This window comes from Enhydra lutris, unplaced genomic scaffold (assembly GCF_002288905.1).
Source record: "Enhydra lutris kenyoni isolate GAN:26980312 unplaced genomic scaffold, ASM228890v2 scaffoldscaffold3, whole genome shotgun sequence".
Taxonomy (NCBI): domain Eukaryota; kingdom Metazoa; phylum Chordata; class Mammalia; order Carnivora; family Mustelidae; genus Enhydra; species Enhydra lutris.
Window position 1 is genome coordinate 4,576,390 of NW_019154087.1, and position 25,132 is coordinate 4,601,521.

Consider the following 25,132-nt stretch of genomic DNA (forward strand, 5'->3'; position numbering starts at 1 on the left):
AGCAGAGGGAGAGAGACAATCTCAAGCAGACTCTGAGTGTGAAGCCCAACACTAGGCTCAATCCCAGAACCGAGATCATGACCTGTGCCAAAATCAAGAGTTGTACACTTAACTGACTAAGCCACCCAGGCACCCCACAAATTACAGTAGTATTAATAGTATGTGATTTTTCCCACCAATAGAAATCAGATATTTTCATACCATATTATAATTATTGGATATATATTATTTTTGTCTTCCCCCCCCCCAGCAAACCTTGCTGTGAGAACACAATGTTAAACTCACCAAAACAGATGAATATTTATACTTTTGCCACTGTGCACCAGAAGTTCAGCTGGCTCCATTTCTGTTCATTCACAGCCTCCAAAAATCTCTCTCTATAGTTTATCCCCTCTAGTTTAACATTCCTTTACCCGCTAAAATGTTAAAATCTTAGGGATTTCAAATGTACTATCTTCTACAACATTTCTGAAAAGACAAGACAGACTCTTATATAAAGCCTTGGAAACCCTGTTTTCTGTCTTTAAGTCAATTCCGAATTCTGGCAAAAATTTTGTTACTCTCTGCTTATTAATGAAGCTAGAATCAAGGAAAAAAGCTCATCTATAACAGTTTTAAACTTTATTATCAATACACAGCACACAAACTAATTTTCTAAGGTATATTTTTTGTTCCAAGATATATTAACATTAGTCAGATTTTTTTATTTTAAAGATAAAAGCAGACACACCATTTTATATCTTTTCTTTTCCACCAACATGTTTATAGTGTCATAAACTCATTAGTGTCAAAAGTCATTTATGATCAGATCTAGAATCTATCTTATAACAGGTATATGGTAACATAAATTATACATAGTAATACCTGAGCTGTCTTAATAGAGATGTTGTAGAAGAAAGTTTACTTCTGCCCATAAATATAATGACATCTCCTGATAAGCTTTTAAGAAATATTTGTCATATCATATGATTTTAAAAGATGAGAAGGCAGTTATATTAAGAGAAGAGCATTTAAAAAGAATATACTTTCATTTCTTCGATTTTAGTATATATTTTAATTTTCATTACAAAAGAAAAGGATTTTAAACTAATAGAAATAACACATACTACTTAAAGTCAAATGTCTCATTAAGGTTTGAGTCTAAGTAGGAAGGAAACCCACATTTATCTGATTTTTAGTATCTAAAATCCTTGAAAAAGCATATGCTTTATTGTAGAATTAGCATTCTAAAAAATACTGACAGTAATAACACTCTATCAAATCGTACACAAATGGCAGCTATATAATTTGTATGTTTAACAAGTTAAATACATGTGTTTCTTAATCTCCTGATGAACTACCTCCAATATCAATATTAAGGAATTCTTTAATTTTATCATATAGTACCAACACCAAAGCACCCCCTGTACCACGAAGGATATTGGAGAAGGCACCACGAAAAAATGCACTGATTCCCTCATGTTGGTATATCTTCACAAAGCAGTCTAAAGTTCCTTTATATTGCCGTTCCGCCTCACCACTCTATACAAAGGAAGACAAATAGTTTGCCATTATTTTGCTATCTCTCATCTTAAGATAGTTTTTTTCAGCACTAAGGACATATAAAATTAACACTGTGTTGAATAAGTATGTTGCATTAATGGGCATATATAGAATATTGTACCCAGTGGTTGAAGAATACTCATACTTCTCTGGCCCACCTAAAAACTGATCATATATTAGGCTTAACAAACTTCAAAAGATGGTTATCACATACTATTATTTACCCTCTCACAACATTGCAGTTAAATGAGAAACTGACAGCAAAAAAGATAACTAGTAAACTATCAACTGTTTAGATACTAAGAAAAACACATCTTAGAAGATATTTAAAACCTAATAATAACCATAAAACTCCTTAATAAATTTGCAAGATGCAGCTTGAGTGGTAAATTATAAGAAAATTAATGACTTTGAAATATTAGAAAGGAAAAGCTGAAAATTAATGAGCAACCTGAACATTTTTAAACCAAAAGAAAGTAGAAATAAGAAAGTAGCCAGCAGAAATTATGGAATTAAGGAAATAGGAAATAAATACAACAGAAAGCATGCAAAGTCAAAGTTAGTTATTTGAAATACCTTACTGACAAATTTCTAGAAACACTGTTTGAGGAAAAACAAGAAAATGTTCCAAAATTATTAGAAACATCAAAGGTATCATCACTGTAGATGATCCAGAGATTAAGATGATATTAACAACTTCATGATGCCTATTTTGAAAACTCAGAAGAAATGGACAAGTTCCTTAAAAAGTATAATTTACCAACAGAATAAAAAATAAAACATTAGAATAATATATGAAATTCACTTAAGTAATCTAATCAGTTGTTGAAAATCCTCATATAGAAGACCATGTGTCCAGATAGCTTTATATGTGAGCTCGTTAAATATTCAATTTAATTCCAATCTTACAGAAGTTATTCTAGAAAAGAGAAAAAGTGGAATACTCCACTATATATTTTATATATATAAAGTTTTTACAAGCCTTGATATCAAAGTTAGGCTAGGACAATACAGGAAGGAAAAATAACAAACTAAAGTCACTGAAACAATGCAAAACTCCTGAACAAAAACTAGCCAATCAAACCCAGCTAAAAATACAAAATACAATACATAATGACTAAGATGGGTTTATACCAGACATATATGGTTGGTTTAGCTTTGGAAAACAGATAAATGTAATTTATTAACATATGGAAAAAGAAAAATGAAATCATCTCAAGATACAGAAAATCATCTCAACAAATATACAGAATCACCATTCATGATTAAAAACTGTTGTAACCCAAAACAGAAAGGAACAGTCATAATATGATAAAGGATAACTACAAAAACCAGACAGCTAACATTAAATGATGTAACTTTGAAGGCATCCCTATTAAGACTAGCAAAAAGATTGTTAGTTATTACTTCTTTAATACAGTAACACTGAATCATAGGTCTCAGCCAGTGCAGAAAGGCAAGAAAAGGAAATAAAAGATACAAGAATTGATAAGAGGAAAAAAACCTAGTATTACTCATAGATTATATACCTGTGTGTAAAAAACAACAACAACAACACACAACTTCAGAGTGTACATATAGATTAGCTTTTGTACTTGGGTTTAACAAAGAAATGAAAATAGAAAAATTAAAATACCATTATGGGTTTGCATTGTATCACCCCAGAATTCATATATTGAAGTCCCAATCCCCAGCACCTCAGAATGTTACTATATTTGGAGACAGGGTATATATGTATGTATGTACATATGTATGTATATATATATGTATATATTTACAGTATATTATTTGTTTCAGAGGTACAGGTCTATGATTCATCAGCCTTACAAAATACCCAGTGCTCATTACAACACATACCCTCCCCAATGTCCATCACCCAGTTACCCCATCCCTCTCCCCGTCTCCCCTCCAGAAACCCTTCGTTTGTTTCCTATGATTAAGAATCTCCTATGGTTTGTCTCCTTATCTGGCTTTGTCTTGTTTCACTTTTTCCTCTCTTCCCCTATGATCCTCTGTCTTGTTTCAGTTTTCATAAATATCAGAGAGATCATATGATAATTGTCTTTCTCTGACTGACTTATTTCACTTAGCATAGTACCCTCTAGTTCCATTCACATCGTTGTAAATGGCAAGATTTCATTTTTGATGGCTATGTAATATTCCAATGTATATACGTATTATATCTTCTTTATCTACTCATCAGACAGGATCTTTATAAAAGTAATTAAGATTAAATAATCTTGTCAGGGTAGGCCCTAATCCAATTTGGCTATCTTTGTAAGAAGAGAAACAAAAAAAAAGGACCATGGGAAGACACAAGGAGAAAGCTATCTACAAGCCAAGGAGAGAAGCCATCAGAAGAAATCAACCCTGCTGGACACCCTGACTCAGACTTATAGCCTCCAGAACTGTGAGAAAAAAATTTCTGTTGCTGAAGCCACCCAATCTCTGTTGTTTCATTATGGCAGTCCTAGTAATATACACATGTATCTAAAACCCCATACAATCACAATTTTTTTCTGAATTATTTTGATAGTAAGTTATGGACTATCATGTCCCTTATCTTTAAATACTTCTGTGTGCATTTTCTAAAAATAAGATTATTTTCTTGCAAACCCAAAGTACAGTTAACAAAATCAGAAAATATAACATCAATACAGTACCATTCACCTAATCCAGTCTGTATGCAAATTAATTTTCAATTTAAAAAGGTTTTTCAATGTATTAAACTAGAGCTAGATACAGATCAAGAGGAAACACACATATAAAAGGAGTAACTTTAAAAACAGTCTATAAGTGAATAATATAATAGGTATGCTTTACCTTTTCATGTGGCCTACAGGGTTCTCCAGGACCAATTTGTAGACATAAAATGAGGATGAGGATAATGACAGTAACTACACCTCATAGTATTGTTTTGAGAATTAAATGAGTTAAAGTGCAAAATGCTTAGGAAAATATCTGGAACACAATAAGCATTATATTACTATTCTAGCTTTCTGGCCTCATTATTTTTATTTCCAATTGCCCTCACGAACCCTATCATCTGCTACTCAAACTGTACATCTACGTATGTTTTTTCCCCTCTGCTTAGAATATCCTCTGTCTAAAGAAAAAATCTATTTATAGAGATTTAGCTCTCCAAGGGGCTACATCTGATCACTTTAAGCATTTAGGTATCCTTCTGTTGCGTTCCTGGAACTTATGCATATTTCTTGTTTTTTTTTTTTTTTTTTAAGATTTTATTTATTTATTTGATAGAGAAATCACAAGTAGGCAGAGAGGCAGGCAGAGAGAGAGGGAGAAGCAGGCTCCCTGCTGAGCAGAAAGCCCAACGTGGGGCTCGATCCCAGGACCCTAGGATCATGACCCAAGCCGAAGGCAGACGCTTAACCCACTGAGCCACCCAGGTGCCCCTGCACATTTTTATTTAAACCATTAACCATATGCATTCAGTGCTATGCTATGAATTTAGAAGCAGGTTCCACCTTATTTTTATTTGGGTTGTCATAACTTAGCATATATTAGGCACTTAAATATTTGCTGAATAAATGAATGTAACAAATAACATCAATGAAGACTGAATGTATCAAAATTTTGATTTAGAGATTTATATGTATTTATTTTTTTATTTATTTATTTGAGAGAGAAAGAGCAGGGAAGAGGGGCAGAGGAAGAGAGAGGGAGAGTCTTAAGCCCAACACAGAGCTCAAGCTCACGACCCTGAGATCAATACCTAAGCAGAAACAAAGAGACATTTAACCAGCTACCACCCAGGCACCCCAGAGATTTATATTTAGAACACACAGAATTTTAAACAAGTTTTCATCCTTGGAATTGAGAATTATTTACTTTTGTTAAAATATATTACAACTAAAACGACATATGGCAGTGGCTTGTGACAGGGTTTGATCTACTTACCCTAATATTCATTTAGGATAGACACACTCTTCCCATCCCTGTCACCCCCCTCCACCTTTCAAACAATACGTTACAGGAGTGGAGGGCATTTCTATTCTGATAATAGAAGAAGAAGAAAGTTTTGCTGGATGATGGCTGTTTTGGGATAGGAAAGGATATAAGACAGAGCACAGCACACATTTATTTAAGTAAATAAAACAGATGACCTGCCTTTCAGCCAGAATTTCTCTAAAATTTGAATAAATTATACTTGAATATCAAGGATATTGGAAAATTCAATTAAACTCACAAATAATATAAAATACCTGCATCATCATGCGTCTTCTAACTGTGTCAAAGGGATAAGAAAGAATTCCAGAACATGTGGTCACAACTTGAGCAATGAAAAAGGAGACAAGAAATGGGGTTTCCTTTGGTTTTGGTAATAAGCCCTAGAAAAGAAATCAACATATCAAGTAACAATCTCAATTTCCAAAATATCTTAAATTCTTAAGTCAAAGGATAACTCCTATAATGCAAGAGGGTTCTATTATACTCAAAATGCAATAAAACACAGTTGGATTTAATGTGGAAAGATTAAAACAGTATCAAGAGATCAATAAGAAAGAAATATGCCACACATGGCTTTACTTTAAAAGCATATCTGAAAAAAGAAAGCATAGTTGCTATTACCAGAGATTTGTTATTAATGGCAAACAGTAAGGGAAATAGCTGCCAGTGACCAAACAAGTTCTTAGCTCTTCTTCATAGTTGAAAAATAATTAAATAATGCCTGATATTATCATTAACAGGTATTTAATAAACATCTTTAAAGCTCTAAGCTAGTGAAGAAACACTTCTAAATTTCATAACTACTACAGGTAATAATAAAGAAAAACAGAGGGAGAGCATACATAAAATTTTCCATGACTAAATATACATAAGAACTTGTTAATTTCCATTAATCTGTCTAAAAAATACACAAGAAACTGAAAATAACATGTCCAGACCACAATAAAAATAATCTATAATTACATTCATACTAATGAGGGAAGGCCAAGACAATATGTAAAACATATAAATTTCCCTCAAGTTTTAATCTTATCTAGTAAATACTACTAATATTAATTTCCCTGCTTCCTTTTGTAAGAGACTGTGAGCATGGGATTTTTGTTTGCCACTTAACACAAATTACTTAACTATTCCTAGGTTATCTTTAAAATGGAGATACTAAAAGCTATCCTAGGATATTGCTAGGAAGTATTTAACAAAGTTCCTAGAACTAAGTAGTAACTCAAAATACGGTAACCATTATTACAATTTTCCTCTTTCCTACTTTATGGAAATACTGTTAAAATCTGAAATGAAAAGGCAAATTGCAGAACAACCTGGAGAATACAATATAGAATCTAATAAAACCCAACTGATAACTGAGCTCTAGAAGCATTTATTACATTTAACTAATTAGTTATGCCTTGCCTGCTTTTTAAAATGATGAGATGGTAAGCTGATTATCCTCATGTAAGAAAGTGATAATGAAGTGAATGTAAAATCAGAAAAACTGTTAGAAGATGCCTTTCTATATGCTAAAGATTTGATTTAATTATGATGTAAGGCTAATTAATTAGCAGATTTTCTATTTGCAACATGATGTATAGTGAGTCTGTCAGTGGCAAACAGCACAAAAACTTAATGTTTGTGTTTATGTTTTATATCTAAAGTCAGATCCATAATAGAATTATAATTCAATAAGGTTATGGCAAAGTCACAATTAAAGAGATTCTATAATGTTTCTTATTTCATCATTTATTTTGATTTCTATAATTAAAAGCAAAAGTTCATAGCTGAATAAACTACTAGTTAAGACAATAAAAAGAAACAAACCATGTATTTAGTATATACCAGTTAAGTCCTCAAATTACCTTAACTGTGTCATATGCTCCAAAATAGGAGGCTCGGTACACAATGATACCCTGAACTGAAACACCAAACCCTTGGTACAAACCAACAATTCCGTCTGATTTTGCTATTTTTATAATACAGTCACCTAAACCCTTGAATTGTCGCTCTTCAGGACCTAAAATAAAGCCATTTAAAATGTATTAGCAACATTATATACATTATATATCAGATAAACACTTTAATCAAAGTAAATTAATCTCACAGATTTAAAGTATCTTCTTAAACTGCCATTTAGAAACTTTTCTAATAAAAATGGACACAAATCAAAATCCTCCCATTTATTTAAAGAGAATTAAGGTTTCAAAAATATCTTAAAAGATTTTAACTGAAAATATTAATCTCTTATAAAAACAATCTAATTCAAGCAATTTGACTGGCTTAAAACATTTCAATAAAATTACCAGAAGCTACTGATTGGAATTCAGAAAACACTTGGGAATGAAAAATTCTATGACTTGCTTCAGTTGAAAGGCGAAAGACAGACACAGTAAAAAGACAAAGTTAAAAACTACCAGTTATGGACATTGAGGAGGGTATTTGCTATGGTAACTGCTGTGAAGTGTGTAAACCTGGCGATTCACAGACCTGTACCCTGGGGCTAATAATACATTATATGTTAATAAAAAATTAAAAATTAAAAAAAAAAACTACCAACTTTAAGAATCATTAACATTTTAGATGAGTTATATTTTAATAGTGTTTGCTGGTTTTAATTTTATTTTCCCTTCACCTAGAACTCCTTGACAATATTTTAAAAATATTGTATATAAAATATAGTCTTCAAAATAAACTAAATTCTCCCAATTCTGACAGAAAACTACAGAACTAAAAACAAGATGCAGGAATTTTTGTCACTTTCTTAACAATAACAAGAAAATTGAAACTGCCAGTTGAACATGTTAGATGGAACTCATTATTTTCATCTTTGCTCAAACTGCTACGACTTCTGAGACATTTTTTCTAACCAACTTATCTAAAACTGATGTCATTCCCTGCTCCTAAATATTTTTGTATGTCATTTATTGCTAAATGACAGTATATTTTGGCCATTCATTCATTTTTTCATTACTTGTGTCTTCCCCTAGACCATAAAGTACCTGAGCCATGAGCTCCATGTTTTTTTAAATATTTTTAAAGATGTATTGATTTATTGATTTGACAGAGAAAGAAAGAGAGAGAGATCACAAGTAGGAAGAGAGGGAGGCAGAGAGAGAGGGGAAAAGCAGGCTCCTTGCCGAGCAGGGAGCCCAATGCGGGGCTCGATCCCAGGACCCTGAGATCATGACCTGAGGCAAAGACAGAGGTTTAATCCACTGAGCCACCCAGGCGCTCCGAGCTCCATGTTTTATATGGGGTGTCTATGTGTATGTCTCTCATCTTATATCTGAGGCACGCCTTGGTCCCAGCAGGGACACAAGTATTTGTTGAATAAATCTCTGCTTTCTTGGGAAATTCCACTAAAATGGTAATAAAAGAACAAAACAGGTTTAAAGCCATATAGGCAAGAACAGTACATGGCAGAGAATGAAAACCACAAATTTTAGCAAAATGGAAAGGAGGAGGAGGAGTAACTCAGAGCAGAAAAAGCTGAAACCTATGTTCCTGCAGAGAGAAAAGCAAGCCATTTTACACCAATAACCTCAGAAAGACTTAAAAATTAGAAGAACTAAGTATTGCTCTTTTGGGGCCACATGGGTGGCTGAGTGGGTTAAGCCTCTGCTTTCGGTTCAGGTCATGATCTCAGGGTCCTGGGATCAAGCTCCCCATCGGGCTCCCTGCTCAGCAAGGAGCCTGCTTTCCTCTCTCTCTTTGCCTGCCCCTCTGCCTACTTGTGATCTCTGTCAAATAAATAAATAAAATCTTAAAAAAAGAAAAGTATTGCTCTTGCAGTGAAAACAAAGTAGCATCTGGATGCTCAAAACCTCATCCTTGAGCTGCCAAGTGACTTACTCCTCTGCCATCCTCAGAACTGAACACAAGGCTCTAGACTGAAAGGGGCCAATTGAGCTACTTCCACAATTGCTGAAAAAGCCTCACAAGATATACCATTGTGAAATGTCAAGATCATCAGGGACATAAGGTAATTAAAAAGAAAAAAAAGTCACATACAAAAGAATTAGCAGTTAGAAGATCAGTTTCTTTCTTTTTTTTTTTTTTTTTTAAGATTTTATTTATTTGACAGAGAGAGAGAGAGAGAGATCACAAGTAGGCAGAGAAGCAGGCAGAGAGGGAAGGGTAAGCAGACTCCCCGCTGAGCAGAGAGCTCAACAGGGCTTGATCCCAGGTCCCTGAGACCACGTCAGAGCCAAAGACAGAGGCTTAACCCACTCTCTCAGCCACCCAGGCACCCCAGGAAATCAGTTTCTTAAGAGCAATCTTAGAAACAAGAATCCAGAAAAATGCTTTCAAAATTGTGAAACAAAGTAACTTTAAAGTATAATTTTACATATGGCCAAATATTAAGTAAAAGGGTAAAACAGATTTTTTTTTAGACATGCAGTATCTCAATGTATCTCCTATACACTCTTCTCAAAAAGTTCAGAAAGCTATTAAAGAGCATAATCTACCAAAACAAGAATATAACAAAAACACAGAAAGATGTGATACATAAAATAAGTAAGGTGAGAGGCAAAGGGAATCTCTAGGATAAGAGCTGTATATGTAACCTAGGGAAGAGCCATAGTTGAAACAGGAATAAGTTCAGGGAGGGATGTAAGAGGTGGCTCTCTAGGAAAAAACTGGAAGTGAGTTAAAAGAAGTCTTTGCATTTGCTCTCTTGATATCACAGTGCTGGCCTTCCCCTTCCTTCTTTCTAGGGAAAAGAAAAAAGTAGTAATCTTTAGTCTCAAGACTCTACCATTTAGTTGAGGGTAAGATTTTTAGAATGTATTTCATGCTGTCATTATAGCAAACTCTACAATAAATAATGCTTCACTCAAAATACAAAGAAGGGAGAGTTAGTATTTTTGAAAATCCTGTACCTTTTCCAATATCAGCACCTAATCGGGTTCGGGCAAAGTCTAGCGGATAAACTACACATAAGGATGTTGCTCCAGCAGCTCCACCAGAAGCCAGGTTTGCCAAAAACCACCTCCAGAACTGAAACACATTAATTAAAAAGTGGTTATTAAACTGTAGAATCTGTTTAAAAGTCTTATTTTTTTTTTTAAGATTTTATTTATTTATTTGACAGAGATCCAAGTAGGCAGAGAGGCAGGCAGAGAGAGAAGAAGAAGCAGGCTCCCCCTGAGCAGAGAACCCGATGCGGGGCTCGATCCCCGGACCCTGAGATCATGACCTGAACTGAAGGCAGAGGCTTTAACCCACTGAGCCACCCAGGTGCCCCTAAAAGTCTTATTTTTATGAAGGTTAAAAAGTCAGATTTATAAACTGCTCTTTTAAAGTAAACGTCTGTAATAATGTGTATCATATTATCCAAAATATTTCCCTTCATGTCCATGAAGCCTTTGTTTCTTTCCAGGCAGTATGGGAGATACAGTTTAAGTGCTGATATAAAGAAATTCCAACATATTTTAATTGTCTCTAGCAAAAGTAGCCCAAATTAGCAAATAAGGCCACATATGATAATCGTCTCTTTAGACTATATAAATTTTTTGTTAATAATTCGTATTATGGTTAAAATGTCAGGGATCTATGGAGGCTTTAGTTGTACCCTTTTTTTTTTTGGTATGGGGCAATAATACTTCATAATGCTATAATTTTACTTTGCAATTTTAGTAGATATTTAAGCAGCTCAAAATTTAACAGCTCAAAAAATATAGTATTTTCAGCTGCTAACATGAAAATTAGCAGAAATCAATTATAATATAGTTGAGCAGTGTGTAACTTAGGCCTTATTGATCTACTGGTTCACATGGATTGTTGAGGTTCTTTTTCATAAATATTTTAAATGTGCCCTGCTTGGTCCAATAAACTGCTTTTCAACATCTAGAGCTTACTGGAGAAGAATATTTGAATTGGAGTGGTTATAGAAAATCTTTTGAAGGCCACTGTAACCATTTAAAATACATTAAAATGAATAATATTCTAATCAAGTTCAGTTTCTTGTTTTATTCTCTGCCCTTTATTTCTAACAATAGTTTTTAAGTCTCATATAGCTTTGGAACTCTCAATTTTCTCTTGGCCTAGAAAGACTTTCCTAACTTTTTTAAACAAAAAGTTACTAATTTATACTCTAATTCAAATTCAACTTCTTCCATGAAACCTCTGATCTCTAAACCTACCCAAATCTATGTGTAATCATTTCTTTCCATAAATACTTCAGCTCTTAAGAGAATTAGAAGTGAATCCTGTGACCAATATGTAAAATATGTCAACATGTTCTAGATTCTCAATTTAAATAGTATTTACAATCACTTCCTACTTTCAATTTATAAGTATTTATATACATGTCTTATCTTACCTCATGTAGACCATAAATTTCTGAGAGTCAGGATTATTATCATTTAAGAGTTTTACTGAGATGTATTTATACACCATACAATTTACCAATGTAAATTTGCCATACAATCCAATGGATTGTTAATATTTTCAGATTGTTCAACCATTATCAGTTTCAAAACATTTTCATCAGCTCCCCCCAAAAAGCCCTATACCAATGGAGTGACCAGAAGTCACTCCACATCCTCCCCATGCCCCTGAGTCTGAGGTAACCATTAAGCTACTTACTGTCCCTATAGATTTGCCTATTATGGACATTTCCTACACATGGAATAACACAGTATGTAGTCTTTTGTGACTGACTTCTTTCTTTTAACATAATATTTTCAAGGTTCATCCATGTGGTAGCAGGTATTAGTATTTCATTTTTGTAAAAAGATTTTATTTATTTGACAGAGAGATAGAGAACTCAAGTAGGCAGAGCGGCAGGTAGAGGTAGAGGGAGAGAGAGAGAGGCAGGCTCTCTAATGCAGGGCTCGATCCCCAGGATGCTGGGATCATGACCTGAGCCCAAGGGTAGCCGCTTAACTGACTGAGCCACCCAGGCACCCCCCTTTTTTAATTGCCAAATAAAATTCCATTATATGAAGTTACCACATGTTATTTGCCCATTCATCAGTTCATGGACATTTTGGTTGTTTGCACTTTTTTGAAGCCAAGATTCTTAATTCATCTGTTTATTTTACGAAACAAGTTACGGGCCTTGCCCAAAGTAATGGTAATGCATTCAATAAATATCTACTTAATGAGGTACTGGTAATACCACGTATTGTCCTCAGACTATCATGGCTCCTTTTCAGTGAAACTCCTAGGTTTTGTATGGGTAGACATGTTTCATAATCACCCAGAGATAATTAGATCAGGAGATTACATCTGACCCCAGGATAGCTAATCCATAATCTAATAGATAATCTGTAACCTGGTAGAAAAAATGAGTTGGACCAAAGTCTGTTTCTTGGGAATCTAACTCTAAAATTCTATGTAAGGACAGAAATGGAAAAGGTATTAAATAACTATTTTTAGGTCTCAGTCTTCTTTAAGACTGTTGCAATCAATAGATCCTCTTCCAATAAAAACCACGTATGTATAAACACACTTTTAATGGTTTAAGGTATTCTTTAAACATTCATGGATCCCGGGAAGGCAGATCAATGACTTTCTGCGTGGATTATCATAAAATTTATTACTCAAACTATGACACTTCTGACAGTGGAAGTGGGGCTTTGGAAAAAATGACACAGGCAGGCAGAACATGTTTAAGTAGTATCGCCAACTTTCTGACCAAAGAAAGGAAGAGGGAAGGAGGAAAGACTGAAGGCAGCAAGGAGAGGGAGACAGGAAGTATCTATGTTGAATCATAATCTTGCAAGTGTTTGTATAACAAAAAAAAATCTATCCCTTCAAAATTATGCTTGAAAATAAAACAGACCCAAAGGAGGTGGTACATCAGTATAAGTGAGAGTTTCAATTATTGTAAGTCAGTAATTTCAGATATTACTATATCATAAAAGGAGAGGGCAAAGAGAAGAGTCAGGGAGGGAGAGGAGTTTGAAAGAATCTGAGGGTTTTGGAGGAAAATAATCTTGTTTATTCTGTAGACAAATAGATAATCGTGTTAATGGACTCAATGATGCACTGAAGAACAAATGCTCTAGAAGCGAAATTGTTTCTAACAAAGTTTGTCTGGGCAAGAAAGAGCTAGAAGAAGTTCTAGTCTTCCCTGTCAAGGGTTATATTAGAAGCTACTAAAAGGGGGCAGAGAAACATTTTGTACCCAGGCTCAGCTAAGTTTCACTCAGTGTAGTCACCTCAGTTGACAGAGAAAGAGTCCAGTTGAAGGATCTAAGTTTGGGAGTTAGAAAGACCTGAACAAATGGCTTGGACAAGTGCTCTCACCTCTGAGTCTTGCTTTCCTTAGCTTTACATCTAAGATAAAAATAACTACCTCAAAGAGTGAGGTGAAAATTCAGTGAAACAGTATATAGTAGGCATATAGCTCCCATCATGGTGGTGGTTGTTATTATTATTTAAAGTAATAATGGAGCTGGACGTGGAGCCCAACATGGGGCTTGAACTTACAACTTTGAGATCAGGACTTGAGCCAAGATTAAGAGTCTGATGCTTAACTGACTGAACCACCCAGACATCCCCCCACCATGGTTATTTTTTTAAAACTTCTTATTTTTAAATAATTGCAGATTCACATGCATCCTAAGAAGTGATAGAGAGTCTATAAACCCTTCAACTAATTTCCCCTAATATCTAGCATAACTATAGTAGAGGAAATCAACACTGATAAAAACTTATTCAGATTTCACCAATTTTACATCTATTTGTTTGTGTGTGTGTTTAAATATATGCAATTTTATCACATATGCAGATTCATGTGACCACTGCCACAGTCAATAGTTCCGTGATAAAGATCTCTCAATGCTACCCTTTTATTACATTTTTTAAAGATTTTATTTATTTATTCAACAGACAGAGATCACAAGTAGGCAGAGAGGCAGGCAGAGAAAAGGGGGAAACGGGCTCCCTGCTCAGCAGAGAGCCCGATATGAGGCTCAATCCCAGAACCCTGAGATCATGACCTGAGCCGAAGGCAGAGGCTTAACCCACTAAGCCACCCAGGCGCCCCTCGATGCTACCCTTTTAAAGCCATAACCACCTCCCTCTCTTCTGGCAACCATTACATTATTTTTATCTCAATGATTTTAACATTTCAAGAATGTTATATAAATGAAATCAGAAAGCAAATTTTGATATTTTTTTTTCACTTAGCTTCCAAAGTTGCTACATGTTATCAAGTTTGTTCTTTAAAAAATTATAAAATATACATAACATAAAACTTATCATTTTAGTCTTTAAAAAAATTATTTATTTATTTGAGAGAAAAATCATGCAGGGGAAGGGGCAAGGGGAGAGAAAGAGAGAAAATCTCATGCAGATCCCCGCTGAACATGGAGCCCAACCTGGGGCTCTACCTTAGGACCCTGAAATCATGACCTGAGCCGAAACCAGGAGTCAGGCACTTAACCCATTGAGCCACCCAAGTGCCCCTGACTTTAGCTATTTTTAAGTGTATAATTCAGTGATACTAAGTACATTCACAATAACATAAAAATATCACTCTTCTTGGGGTGCCTGGTGGTTCAGTCGGTTAAGCACCCGACATTGGCTCAGGTTATGGTACTGGATCTCTGGGATGGAGCCCCAAGTTGGGCTGCCCACTCATGGGAAGTCTTCTTGTCCCTCTGCTCCTCCCCCGTTTGTACTCTCTCTCAAATAATGAAATAAAATAATTAAAAAAAAACCAATACATCACTACTCTCTACTTCCAAACCTCATCATCCCAAATAGAAACCCTGTACCCATTAGATAAAACTCCCATTAACATTTGTTAATGAAGTATAAATGGTGAGGGATGCCTGGATGGCTCAGTGGGTTAAGGGTCTGCCTTTGATTCAGGTAATGATCCTAGGATCCTGGGATCCAACCCCACCTCAGGCTCCTTGCTCAGCAGGAAGCCTGCTTCTCCCTCTCATTCTGCCTGCTGCTCCTCCTGCTTGTGTTGTCTTCTCTCTCTCAAAATAAATAAATAAATGAATGAATAAATAAATCTATCTTAAAAAAAAAGAAATATAAATTGTGAAAAAATGGGAATAAAGGATATGAAAAGAAATTTAACAAGGCAGCAACAAAGGAATGTTCCACAAATAGCTGCTTTTATAAAAAACCTCCTAGGAAAGCTCAATTGGTTGGTTGGCTTGCTGGGGGAAAGAGAAAGGATAAAGGGGAAGAGAGACTTTATAAGGGTAAAAGGACGACCTTAAGAGTGAAGTAGGTGGTACAGTGTATATGGAAGCAACAAAACAAATAGAAATCTAAACAAATGACATATAGTTCATACAAATAGGAAATTTTGAAACTGAAATTCTGTAATCAAGGGAGTGATTACCTTGAAAAGAGAAAGTACCTTTTCAATAAAAAAAAAAAAGAATCCTCCAACTTTAATTTTCTTTTCTTTTGTTTGATTTGATATTCCTATGTACTTTAATCTCACCTAAATAGAGCCTTAGTCATAAAAATGAAATAATGTACTTCTTTAGGAGATTAATTACCTCAGATATATAGGAATACAGATCTGTTGATTGTTTTGGAGCTCTCCTAGTATAGAAGAATAGTGATTATAACATGTATATGTTTTAATTATTATTTCTTCTACCACTCAGCACCTCCTCCCAAATAAAACATCATAGGCTAAGGCAAATTCAACTATTCCTTAGAAAATAATAGATATTAAAATGTACTTACCTGCTTTTCTTTATTAACTCCAGACATGAAAAGTTGTTTGTATTTGTCCTTAAATGCAAAATTAAGAGCTTGTGTTGGAAAATATCGGATAACATTGGCCAAATTGCCACGCCAAAAACTGAAGAAACCTACCAAAAAAACACATTAAATACAAACTTGTATTTTTATTTAAAAAATTCCCATAGTTTTAACAAACTTAGTTATTTGAACTATCTAAAACTTACACTCTTTCTCATGAGAAAAAATTAAGTCTACATGTGAATCCACTGAAGAAAAAAGGCAGTGTTAACTCCATGTACCCCATTTCAATTTTGTTAATTTCCAGTAAAAAGCCTTAAATACCTTTAAATCTATGGAATGTATCATCATTTGAATATAAGGCTTTTTACTAGATAGAAAAACAGAGCTTGCTAAAGCTAGTAATCCTTACCCTCATTTCCAAATCAGGATATGCAGTTTCTATGGTTAAAACAAAATTGGTTTGTATATATACTTGTGAGAATGAGAAAGCATTAAGAATCTAAAGTGGGGGTACCTGGGTGGCTCAGTTGGTTCAGTGTCTGATTCTTGATTTTGGCTCAGGTTATGATCTAAGGGTTCTGAGACTGAGCTGCGCATGGGGCTCTGTGTTGGGTGTAGAGCCTGCTTAAGCCTCTCTCTCTCCCTCTACCATTGTCCCCCCACCCCACAAAATGGAGTCTAAAGTATACTTACCTTTACCTTCTGGAACCTAGCCAGAAAAGAGATCAATTTATAATTCAAGGCATTCTCCAGAGGCCTGATGGAGAGACTGAAGAAAACTTTTCAGGTCAATAATCTTCCCACTTCAAATCTCCATGGATTGACCAATCCTTAAAATTCAGTCATTGTGTTATCCCTATAATTCAGAGTTACCTTTATAATCTTTATAATTGAGCTGCCCTAGAATACAATAGGCTATCTCCTCAGCAGCCATAGTTGTTTCTACTATATTGCAAATTATCCAATGGTTTGATCTGGCTGCTCTAGTCCCAACTTGGAGAATACCCAGAATCAGTCTTCTGATGATAAAAATTCAAAGGAAAATAATCTCAGTTGACTGGGTTGATGCTCAGAAACTGAAAGTTTTATTTAACAAATAATTTTTTTGGGGAAGAACACAGAATCTCTGTGAATCCCAAACTGCATGTAAAGCACAAAGATAATTTTTTTTAAGATTTTATTTATTTATTTGACAGAGAGAGATCACATGTAGGCAGAGAGGCAGACAGAGAGAGGGGAATAAGCAGGCTCCCTGCTGAGCAGAGAGCCCAATGAGGGGCTCGATCCCAGGACCCTGGGATCATGACCTGAGCCAAAGGCAGAGGCTTTAACCCACTGAGCCACCCAGGCGCCCTTGCACAAAGATAATTAAAGATCATATTTAATAGCCAAGAAATAATCTCAGTACTCATAACTGATTCAGTTTTTACTAGGACATGGAACATGTAATGCTAGATGCTACCATTTCCTGCGTGCTTAGTATGGCCAGGCACTGGCCAAAGGTTGTATATTTCATTTAATCACTACGTTATGCTTACGATGTAGGTTCTCCTATACTACCCATATTATACATGCACAAACTGAAATTTTAAAAGTTTAAAGACTGTCTACAGACATGGTTAATAAATAGCCAACCAGGATTTAGTCAGGTCTTGTGTCTAGCAACAAAACTCTATTCCAGGTTTGGGTTTCTGAAGAAATAAATCTTAAAAAGTTTTAAGATTATTAAAGTGTGGTAAATAAAGCTCTTTTAAAAAAAAGGAAATGGATTATTATAAAACTTTTGAGACAATATTAACAAAAATGACAATACTAAATTCTAGGAACTTCTTTTTATTAATTTAATCTTCATAATCTCCTATGAGGAAGGTATTATTCATCTCTCCATTTTAAAGATGGGGGAATGAGTTAAAACAGAACTTCTAAGGCAGACAGAAGTTAAGTTACTTGCCGAAGGTCACTTAGAAAACTGTAGCTCTGGAATTCAAACCCAAGCAATCTGGCTCAATAATTTAGTCCCTTATCTACAATACTTTTCCATATATACTTTAATCAAGTGAATATTTTCTGTACTAAGAAAGGTCAACTCTTTTTCTTTAATGGAAGCAAAATAAAAATCTTAAAACAGGAGAATGTAAGCTAATTATAGAAGAATATTTCTTGCTAGTTATGGCCACATTGAATTATTGAGGGAGATTGGTGAATCTGATTTTTGGAGGTATTTTTGTGATTTTTAAGTTCTTTCTTGTTAATGAAAACATTTAAGAAAACATTTGTATTTTCTTAGAGGTTAGACCTCCAAAAGAGAAATACAGAGAATGAAATATGACTGTGTAAATGATACTGAAGAACGATTTGATTTTCTAGACCATGGTTTATAGTAACACAACGACAGATTACTGGCAGAGAACAATGTCAATTTTAAAAGGATGAAAAAGAACATATTGCCTGGAAAATTGCCAATATGATCAAATGGGATTTAAGTTGAAGAAAAAAAATCATTTGTTTAAAAAATATAAACAATTTAGAAAAAGTGCCATGTTATCAAAAGATATTACAATTTCCATTTTATACATGACTTTTAAATATTTATAGTCATTTTGGAAATGGCTCACTCAGCTGAATGTTACTGAGATATTATGGGCTTTAGATTATGAGTTATTAGTAATAATTCTGTAATTAAGATTACAGTCTAAATTAATATTTATTTCACAAAAAGAGTGTCATATGGGGTACAGGGGTGGCTCTATCAGTTAAGCATCTGACTCTTGATTTTAGCTCAGGTCATAATCTTTGGGTTAGGGTTGTAAGATCCAGCCCCCGCATCAGGCTCCATGCTCCACAGGGAGTCTGAGATTTTCTTTCTCACTCTGCTCCTCCCTACCAAGCATGCTCGCTTTCTCTTTCTGTCTCTCAAATAACTAAATAAATCTGTAAAAGAAACAAGTGTCATATATAAAGCATTAAAAAGATTTGTAACTTTGGCTAATGAATTAAATACAAGGGAAGATTTTGATGACAAAGTCATCTGAAAACTAACACAAGACCATGACAGAATGCTGGATTTATGAGTCAAGGGGTTTGCTAGAGTTGGCTGAAGAACATATTCTTTTTAGCAAAAATGCATTTGCATGAAAAAAAAACTAAAATATTCATCAAAACAAATGTCAATGTCTCAATGAAAATCTAGAAAACAAATAAATCCCTAGAAGTATAACAGGAAAACTGATTTGTCTTAATGGGTTATATCTGAAAAAATATAATCTCACATACATGATATACTTTTGCAATATTTCAAAGAATTTATGGATTCCCTGAAGTTGCAGAGTCAGATTACGAACTACTCTTTTGGGGGACTTCGGTGGCTCAGTTGGTTAAGCCTCTGCCTTCTGCTCAGGTCCTGGGATCAAGTCCCGTGATGGGCTTCCTGCTCAGTAGGTAGGCCTGCTTCTCCCTCTTTCTCTGCCCTCTCCCCACCCCACTGATTATGCTTGCTCTCAAATAATAAAATCCTAAAAACAAAAACAAAAAAACAAAAACCTTTTAATTTTACCCTTATATACATTTCCCACTATACACTACTCTGTTATGCACATTTGTAAAATATACCCGAAAGAGAAATTAAAGGATGAAATAAAGATTTTTCACTTAAAAACCTCTTATTTGGTATCCAGTGTGTAGCCGACTTGCTGGGGATAGCATTAGGAATAAATTTCGTGGTCTTATGGAGCTTATATTTTGAGGGAGAAGGACCAGGGAGACAGACAACGAATAAATAAATATGTCAAGTGGCTATAAGAACAAAAATAGTATATGGAGATGGAGGAATGAGGAAAAACTATTTAGACATGATGGTTGGGAAAAACTTCTGGCTAGGAGATATCAGAGCCTAACTTAGCATTCATTAGAACAATTAAACAATCTTTTTAGTTATCTTACTAATCATGATGTTTTCATACCATCATTTGTTATATATCTCAAGGCACCCTTAGGATAATGTTCATTCTTAAGAACAGTATACATAAAGCTATATTTCAAATAGTCTTCTTGATAATTTCAAATATTCAAATAGTCTTGTCTCTATAAATCCAATTGAGCAAACATAAACTATGTTTATTATATAATAATTGAGGAAGGATACCTATCATCCCCTCTCTGGTGTGTGCCAACTCGTATACCAAATATCATAAAGTTTATTTTCCCATTTTATTTAAAGTGAATGCCTAATATTTTCTTTTCACACGCCAAAACACTGTTTTCAAGATATAAAAACCTCATGGTCAGAAACTCCTAAAAGAGAAAAGAGTTCTGGTAGATGCTTAAAAATGAACTGCATAGATCAGATCTTTAAAAGATTAGGTTTACAATATGTTAAATAAAAAATTATTTTAATTTAGAATATGCTTTCACATATGCATATTGTGCCCAGTGAAAAATTATTGCATAGACACCAAAATGTTAACTGTGGTGATTTTAGTAGTCATTTGTTTTACTTTCTATAATAAACATGCTTTGTTTGTATAATAATGGTTTAAACAGAAATTAAATGCACACAAAGTTGGAAGGTCCTACAACGAACTAAAGAATAGAATAAATCTTTAGGAATACCACCAGCCAAGTTAAATCCAGAAGCTTTTATAAGCCAAAGAAATCTTATAAGAAGTATGAAAAGTACCCAAAGAGATGTTTAATGCTAAGTTCAAAGCTTTAAAATGATGAGATCTGTCTTTGGGGTACAAACAAAGCAGAGATAAGATAAGAAGACAGTGTGAGAGCAACTACTTGTGCCTAATGAGTGCATGTCCCTCAGGTTCATTTCATGTTGTCTAAAGAAAATTTATCAGTAAAATTAGAGCAAACATGAAACACAAAAGAAACTTCAGAACATTTGAGATGAGGATGTGTCTTTATTTTCAAAAAAGCGAGAGAAAGTAAATTCCAGAAAATAACAATTTCAGAACTTGATTGCCTAGTAAAGTTCCAGTGATTTACCACAGTGATTCTCAAACTTACCAGACTCAAGTCCTCTACACAGAATACATATTTTACAACACTTCCTTTACTATCTAGAAACAGAATTCAAAAACTGTGACCTCTTCAACAATTTTTTACAAATCCATATAATGCCCTCTCTACTATATAGGAAGAGAAAATAAAGACATTTTGAATAAAATAGGTATTTTAATTAGTAAATTGGTGAAGTATGAACACACCATAGACAAAACAAGCAGATGTTTGCTTCTACTTAATAATGAATGTTATACTTAAGATACATTTACATTTCTTTTAAAGGGCTTAATAAATATATTTGTGTATATAAATGTGCAACCATCATGAATTCAAGAGTAAAGTGGTGACCGAATGTAAAAGAAGAATTGGTGAGTTTTCCCAATAGTGAACAATTCTCAGTATAATTTTTTTACTGGGGGGGGGGGGGGGAGGAGGGCAGAGGAAGTGGGAGAGAGAGAATCTTAAGCAGACTCCATGCCCACCTGGTACAGAGCCCCACATAGAGCCTGAGGCAGGGTTCCAACTCAAAACTGAAATCATGACCTGAGTCAAAATGAAGAGCCAGACACTTCACCAACTGAGCCATCCAGGTGCCCCTTAGTACACTTCTTAATAAAACAAAGTACAATATTCCCTCTACTCACATGGCAACTGGATTTCTGGAATCAGTGAACATGGAAACAATGTTCCAGATAGTTTGTGTTTATAAGCAAATCAGAGTTAGGTTCTAGGCTTAGAAAATCATAAACAGGTTTTACTGCTACAAGAATGTCCAGTGGAGAATTGAGTCATTCAGGTTGTAGAATAAATGTTTGTTGTGTAAGACAGCCATGTACAGCAGCAGGATGTTTATCATCCCTGGCTTTTGCTTTTTACATCATTGGAATTAGGGATTACAACCTTCTATCTTTGTGTTAAACAAAAAATTCCCTACAAGATTGTAAAATATACCCCTAGATGGCAATATTATCCCTGTTGTGAATTCTAATCTCTTAGCACAAAGCCTGGTCTACAAGAATAGAAAACATCTTAAAGTTCTGCCTATAATCATCTCATTGGAAGGTAAAGAAAACAGGGACTGGAATACTATTCAAAATGATCTCAATTTACAAGAGCCATATTGAATATAGGTTTAAATATTATTTAAAACACTTAAATATAAACTAAATTAGTGCTGATCAGCACAATCTGAGTAGGATATTTAACTTTACCTTACTAAATATTTAAACCAGATTAGCTAATAATAAAGTCCCTTACTTCTCTGAAGAGGTCTTAGAATGTCAGCCAAGAAGAGATAGGTTCCCACTTTTCCTTTAAAAACCCTGAGGGAAATGGGAAGCTTACTCTGATAAAACAAACGGGAGTGGAGAAATGTGAAGCACAATGAAAGATCTGAGCTCAGCTCCCCGGATGGGCATTCTAAATTTACGAGTTAGATGATGCCTTAAAAGTTACACTCAGGGGCGCCTGGGTGGCTCAGTCCATTAAGTGCCTGCCTCTGGCTCAAGTCATGAATCCAGGGTCCTGGAATAGGGTTCTACATCTGGCTCCTTGCTCAGCAGAGAGCCTGCTTCTCCCTCCGCCTGTCATTCCCCCTGCTTGTGCTCTTGCTCTCTCTAATAAATAAAATCTTTAAAAAAAAAGTTACACTCCAGGGGCACCTGGGTGGCTCAGTGGGTTAAGCCGCTGCCTTCGGCTCAGGTCATGATCTCAGGGTCCTGGGATAAAGTCCTGCATCAGGCTCTCTGCTCATCCGGGAGCCTGCTTCCCTCTCTCTCCGCCTGCCTCTCTGCCTACTTGTGATCTCTCTCTGTCAAATAAATAAATAACATCTTAAAAAAAAAAAAAGTTACACTCCACCCTAAATACTACACTCAACAGCTCAAGAGGAGTTGTAAGTACATCCCTAGGGAAAGAATGCTTTTCTCATGGAAGAGCAACCATTGATTTAGGAGTGGAAGAAAAGGATGGCACTGGAATTGAAACCACTTCACTTCTCATTCAGAATACACAATAAATAGACCTATTTCCTTTTTAAAGTTTATATAGAGTTTTCAACTGAATACAACTACATGGGTCAATTATAGAAAATTGTTGGTAAATTTATCCTCTTACCTACTTAGCTAATTTAGGAGCCATTCTGTAACAGGAGGGTATTTAATGGTTAACAAAGCACTTTCATTATTTTTTCCTTGAGATCATTTCAATAATACTGGAAAAACTCTCCACAATGAAAAAATACGAAAATTTTAATTAATGCAGAGCTGATACAAAATACTACTGTCTTTATTTAAAATTTTGATATTTTGCTCACCTTGGATTTTTCGCATTTTGATTTATATCATTTGTCTTTTTGAGTTTTGGGGGGGTCCTCCACAAATTTGTGCAGGGGTGAATGCCCCTCTTTAGTTTCCACCCTGGTCTTCAGTAGTTCTCAAGAATAAACAGAACCTCTTTCACTGAGTAGGAACTAGAGTACTGGGAGGCTCCGATGCTTCCATATTTGGGGTACTTCTCTTAAAAATACTATTTCAACAAAAACTTAAGCACCTTAAAGCACCTGTTAACACATAAAGCAAATTACCTAATGGCATCTCCCTCTATCCTGGGAGGTCAACCACTTTCCTTCTGAGCCAGGCACAACTGCACCAAGGTGTAAATCCTGATGTTGAGGAGAAACAAGAGAATCTGGTGGCCGCTCCTACTCAGGACTGACCACGTGGTAGGCCTTCTCGGCTCGGGGAAGTGTAGCCTCTTAAGACCGGTTAAGACACTGACTTCTCAACGGAGAAGAAATAAACTCCTCACCGACCAACACGGCTGCGGTGCAGTCCATCCCCTCTCGCTCCACCCCCCTTACTGGGACGCTGACCTAGAACCGGTAAGGCTGGCACCATAGCCGCCGGTACGCACCTTGCTCTCGGGGAATCCGCACCAGGCAGTCCACCATGCCTTTGTACTGCGCCTCAGCACTGATCTGCTTGGAAGACGCCTGCACCTGCAGCAGCAGCTTCACCCGCTCGATGGGGGCCACCGCGGTCTTGGACACAGCCGCTGCGACCCCGCCTGCCAGCAGGTCCTTCCCGAAGGATGCGGGGTCAAAGAGCCGCTTTTCCGACTTCTTCTCTTGCTTCTTCTTCGGAGGTTCACGCTGCATGGTGGGATGAAGGAGGTTAAAAACAGGCAGCAGCGGTGGCAAAACAAGCCTGAGAAGGACGACGAAAGGAAGCAGAAAACCGCCTCGGCGTCCTCCTGGCGGGAAAGCAGCGCTCAGGATGCCGGGATATCAGCGTGCAGGGCCTGGGTTCCCGGAGCTGCGCAGGCGCCTCCAACCGCCTCCCACTTTCTGGCACCAGCCACGTGACTCCCGACACGTGGCTCTTCCGCGCAGAGTTCTGCGGTGATAAGCAGCGATGTGGGCTTTCCCTGCTACCCGCAGGGTTGGCAGGCAGGCGGGCCGTGGGGCTGAATCGCAGAGGTGCAGGAAGGGAGCCTCGAGAGCTAGTCCAGTAACAGGGTATTTAGGAGCCAAAACTGTAGTAGAGTAGTTAACCAACTGCGTGGGTTAGCCAAGTTTAGTTTTAGTTCCTAGGGTTATCCTTCCATTTTCTCTTACAAATCCAATTTCTGCTCCTTTAATTAGGCAGGGATTGTTTATCCAGTCATGTTTACAGTCTGCCTTTGCTCATAGCACCCCAGTAGCTTAATTTAACATGTTCCTCTTTCTTCTGTATTTTATTCAAATTGATTGTTTTATCTGGAGCGGAGCTTCTCAAGACTAACCAAAGGGGACAGGGATATGCTGTTTTAACTAGTGCTTGGGCTTAGGGATTCTAATGTGCAAGGCTGAGAACCAATGACCTGTTCTAGAACAGTGCTTCACAACCTTTTTATTTTAAGACCCCTTTTCACTCTTAAAAAA

General features: G+C 35.7%; 1 protein-coding gene across 1 annotated transcript; it reads right to left on the minus strand.

Annotated features, from left to right (window-relative positions):
- Positions 1-1,072: 1,072 nt before the first annotated feature.
- LOC111157056 (solute carrier family 25 member 31) lies at positions 1,073-24,367 on the minus strand. The gene is made up of 6 exons (XM_022518272.1): positions 24,124-24,367; positions 16,180-16,307; positions 10,386-10,503; positions 7,365-7,519; positions 5,769-5,894; positions 1,073-1,521 (listed from the first exon to the last, which is right to left on the minus strand). The coding sequence occupies exons 1-6, from the start codon at positions 24,365-24,367 to the stop codon at positions 1,321-1,323; spliced, it is 972 nt and encodes a 323-aa protein (XP_022373980.1). The 3' UTR covers positions 1,073-1,320.
- Positions 24,368-25,132: the final 765 nt, after the last annotated feature.

Coding starts and splice junctions, on each gene's coding strand:
- LOC111157056 (XM_022518272.1), bottom strand. CDS start 24,367: ATGCAGCGTGAACCTCCGAAGAAGAAGCAAGAGAAGAAGTCGGAAAAG. Junction 16,308..24,123: donor GCGGATTCCCCGAGAGCAAG/GTGCGTACCGGC, acceptor TTTTTTTGGTAG/GTTTCTTCAGTTTTTGGCGT. Junction 1,522..5,768: donor GAAGACGCATGATGATGCAG/GTATTTTATATT, acceptor TCCTTTGTATAG/AGTGGTGAGGCGGAACGGCA.